At 43.2% G+C, this 4,490-nt stretch overlaps 1 protein-coding gene across 1 annotated transcript; it reads left to right on the plus strand. All coding sequences in view use genetic code 11, as the record gives it.

Moving 5' to 3' along the window:
* Positions 1–824: 824 nt before the first annotated feature.
* EGR_07718 (hypothetical protein) lies at positions 825–4,227 on the plus strand (the record flags this gene model as incomplete). The annotated part of the gene is made up of 4 exons (XM_024496967.1): positions 825–1,055; positions 1,248–1,511; positions 1,592–2,040; positions 3,969–4,227. 4 exons carry the CDS (start codon positions 825–827, stop codon positions 4,225–4,227), a joined length of 1,203 nt encoding a protein of 400 aa, XP_024348590.1.
* Between the last annotated feature and the right edge of the window lie 263 nt (positions 4,228–4,490).

Genomic DNA, 4,490 nt, shown 5'->3' on the forward strand with positions numbered 1-4,490 from the left:
AATTCAAGGCTCATTCATGACCGTTAAACGCAGAGTTCATGAGTAAAATCAAAAAATTTTACGTAGAATGATGAAAAGGGAGAATAAGTAAAAGCATGAGACGGACACTAACGTACAACGGCCGTACACACAAACACCACAAAAGGTACCTCGTCAAATTAGATGCATAAAACATTACACAAAAAACCTAAAAAAGCAGTGATTTTTTTGCCTAAAATTTCATTTGAAACGATGTGACTTTGTTGTTGGCACTGGTAGGCTATCAGCAAAATTAACAAGCTGCTTCGATTCTTACGCTTTAGTTTCTGACAATATTATGTACGGAATAAGTAAGCGTGTTTAGATAGCAACTAAATTTTGGCACATAAATATATTTTATCATTTCGTCCGGGCAGTTTAAATGCATCTGTTTTGCCGCCTCATTTAATACCGTAGCTAGGTGATACCCAAATGCATTCTTTGAGTTTACTAGCTTCTTTCGATGTTTTACGAAAGTTTCACTTAATTTTATTTCTACCAAAGTTTGCAGGCTAAGTATTACCATATGGGGGCAACGTCCCCTGACTATTGGTGGTCCCAAATGGCTAGGCTTTCACCAACATCAGTTTTAAGTAGTTGTTGCTTTTTGATCGGTCATTAATAGTCTGCTCAGTTAATACGTAGAGCTGGTAATTGATGGAACTTTATAAGGTCCTAGTTTGTGTAATCTCGGCGCGTCTTTACATAGCACCAAGTTTCTGTTTATTTAATAATTGGGCTTTAATCGCTGGACATGTTATTGCGTTCTCTTTGCTATGAGGCTTTTTTATTTGTTTAGTAGATACATGCCGGACACAAGAAACACTTCCTCAAATCCTTCCGTTCCCTTTGTTCTGCGTGGCTCGTCTTCTGTGTTCTCGCGGCGTCAACTGGATACATTTGGCAGCCTTCAAGCCTTAGAAGATGCACACAACAAAGTTACCAAGGAAACTAAGGCTGAGCGGCTTCTGGTCAAGAAAATGACTTGGCGTCTGGCAAAACCTGCTGTAGAATCTTTAGGAGCTGAAAAGGAGTTTGTGAGTGGTTTTCCAGACTTGGTATTTCCCAACTCCTTTCCTTTTTGGGGAAATCATCTCATTCCTTGAGTAATTTTGTCGCCTCTTTGAGACACCACGGAAGACTTGGCCACGGTGGCTAAGTTTAATTGCGTTGCTTCTGTAATTTCACAAAATATTCCCACTATCAATTTACTGCTTTCATCATTTTAGCGGAATGGACAAAACGTGTCGAGAGCAGGTTCGGAAAGTCTCTTTAAAGTGCCAACTCTACCACCACCACGTGTGTCTAAACGACGAGGCAGCGGTGACGAATGCGGTGCTTATCGGTTTTCGGAGGTTCCTCGACGCGACCCCTCCAAGTGGACTCACTATAGCCTCGCAGATATTGATGAAGATGCCGGACTAGGTGGGCGTGCTGATCGGAAAATTGCCTCCGACTTGATGCGCGAACTGCGACGTCGGCGTGAAATACGGGTCCGCTCAGTTGCATATTTTAAAATCCCGTCTGCCCACTAATTATCAGTAGCATAATTCTTTGATCGCGTCTTCTTCAGGAGGGTAAGATTGAAGGTCCCCTGCCGAGTGCCGATGATACACGACCGGGACGAATTCTCTTCCGCCCAGTGTCTGGAAAGAAACGTGCTCGTTTTGTCCAGTCCGGCGCAATGTTATCATCTGCGCTCACTTTGAACTCCAGAACCCTTGAAGAAGATGAAGAGGAAAAAGAAGAAGAAGAAGAAAGGGTACAAATCGACGATAATCTCGGAGGTTTCGATAAGGAATCTGGCAAATCTGAAGTTGTTGCATTTCGAACACGAACGCAACGAGGACGTCAGTGTTTTGGACGGCTTTCCGCTTCCACTTCGAAAGGCAGTGACGAAGAGATTGATGCTAATGAACCCGCTTCCGTTTCCCTTGCTACTTTAGATAGTGTCGACTCCAGCGAAAGTGCTACTGACGATGATGTCGACGATGCGGAAATGGAAGACTATCCAGAAGGTGTGTAAGTAAAGAGAAGGCATAGATTCCGCTTGTTTGTAAATACTTTTATCACTTTAGTTGTTTGTGATGCTTTTCCTGGACTATGAATAACAAAATATCTCTTGAAATGGATGGTTTTATTAAATGGGGAGAATTGTTGCACATTGCCTTTATCTCAACATCGGCAAGCTGTTCACTTTGGTAGGTGTTTATGCTGTTCAGTGCCTTTGATCTCTAAGTGTATCCTTAATTTGATCTCATAAAGTTGAATGTGTTTTCTCTCGTTGAAAGGGTGTGATACGACGCAGAGTAGCCATTGCGCAAAGAAATGATGGAAATTTTGTGCCTCATTATAGGACAATCGGAATTTCCCCCGCATTTTGTTTAAATCGAGTCTATGATAATGATGCAAGTATTTGAACACTTAACAGTGTCCTCCACCATATTCTCCTGCGATTTGTGCAACTGCCCTGGAAACTCGAGGTCCTGGCAAGTATGAATAAGCCGCGCAGAAAGCTGGTAGGATTTTGTACAGTAGTTTGGTGGTTTCTTGCCTGTGCGATTCCTGGGAGACCAAAGATATTAAGGTCTTTATAATTCGATTGAAGTGTCTTCATTTTTCGCATAAATATGAGTTTAGCTTTGTAATGGACGATTGTGGCATAGGTTGTAGTAAGTCCAAGGCTTCATTCCTAAATAGGTGTTGGATCTTCCTGTAATTGTCAGTATATCATTATCTGTAAACACTATGTCTGCTTTTTTGGAGTAAATTTGCTTAACCTTGCTACCCATATGACAATTGAGTTGTTTCCGAGATCGCTGATACGCATGTTGACGTACGAGGGGGATGAAAGTTTGGTATCTCTATGGCACCGTCAAGGAGGCCTAGTTACAGCAGATCAATTAACTGATTTCAATACTGGAGCCATTGATGAAGACCGTTTAGGACAAAGGGGTTTGGAAGGATTTTCGATATCAGGCCGTTAATGGTCTGGACGACCAGTGGCTTAGGGGTGGAGTAGGTGTCTGGTTGATTGTTAACCCCCAAACGCCTTGCATCTGCATTAGGGTGGTGCCACTAAACGACGATTAATCACGTGTCAAGACTGTGTGTTTAACTTGATGCTTAGTATGTTGGCGTCGCTCACTGTAATGCGCCGACAGTTGAACGCCACTGGAAAAGTGACCACACCCATCGCTTCTCCACCCACCTAGGCGAAAACAAACTGGCAGTAAACAGACATTTTTAAAAGGCCAGTGTAGTTGATAATGTTACAACCCTGATTTTAGAAGAGCGCTTTGAATATCTGCCTTACCTGTTAACTGTAGTGACTCTCTAATTTGCCTTCAATTTGTGTTTACGGATTCATTATCCCACGCCGCTTATTTAGTGCCTTCGCTTTGGCTTATGGCCCTCCATCAACTATTTGGGCACCTACCTGGTACACAATCACACTCGTTACTGAGCTTGAGGACCAGATTATCACAAGCCATGCCATTCATCTTTCCTGTAACATTACCAACCACTATTTAGAATTCGTGATTTACCCCCAGGTTTCTTTCCTATTTTCTCGTGGTAGCAGCTGTTGACGTAGTTGGGACGTAGTTCGGGACTCGCAAAATTTTTCATACCAGTTTTACGTCCAGTTTAGGAAACCACATAAGCAGTAGCTGACATAATGGCCCACACGCCCCTCTTGCCTACAATAGTGTGACGCTGCTCCATTCCCTCCAGCGGAATTTTCATCTATTAGTCTTGCTGTCATGATGGCAAACTATATTGACTTCGTTTTATTTAGTAAATAAACATTCATGTGTACCTCTCTTGCAGCTGTGGTACCTTGCGTGTCTGCGTGTCATTGCACTTTATTTCTAGGTCGAGTAGAAAATTCAAGCGAATATATCCTTCTGCTGAGAATTGTATTGTTGTCAATGTACATCTGTAAACAGGTCTCAGCAATTCCCGGTCACCATCTTGACGGTGCTGGGTTTAGTTTATATCAGTCGTGTTAGCCATTCGCCAGCCCTTTTACACTCATGGATTGCTGGAGACCGTGGTACGAAGCTAGTGAGTCTCTGTAAAGGAGTCTACATGGAGGCTGCGACTGTGGTACCACCACAATCGACGATACAAATCACTGCCGCTCGAAGAAGGTGTCTCCTCGTCTTAATAAAAAGTCGGTGGGAGGCCCTCGTTCCCAGTTCATAGACGTCCCTGTGATTACTGGCCACATCTTGGCTGTGGGAGACTCCGAGGGAAATTATCAAAAGAAAGGGGACTAAACATCATGTGACCGAATTGTAAGCTTACCGACGGCAGCTCTTCAGTCACCATCTCAGCCCCAGGTTCATGCCGTTTCTATAATCAGCCCGTCTAAACATCCATTATGAAGCTACCTCCAGACTCGCGCGATCTCTTACCTAGTTCGGGTAGATCGTCAACTTTTTCTTTAATAACTCCAATCCCTAAGA

Source organism: Echinococcus granulosus (assembly GCF_000524195.1).
Source record: "Echinococcus granulosus chromosome Unknown EG_S00085, whole genome shotgun sequence".
Classification (NCBI taxonomy): domain Eukaryota; kingdom Metazoa; phylum Platyhelminthes; class Cestoda; order Cyclophyllidea; family Taeniidae; genus Echinococcus; species Echinococcus granulosus.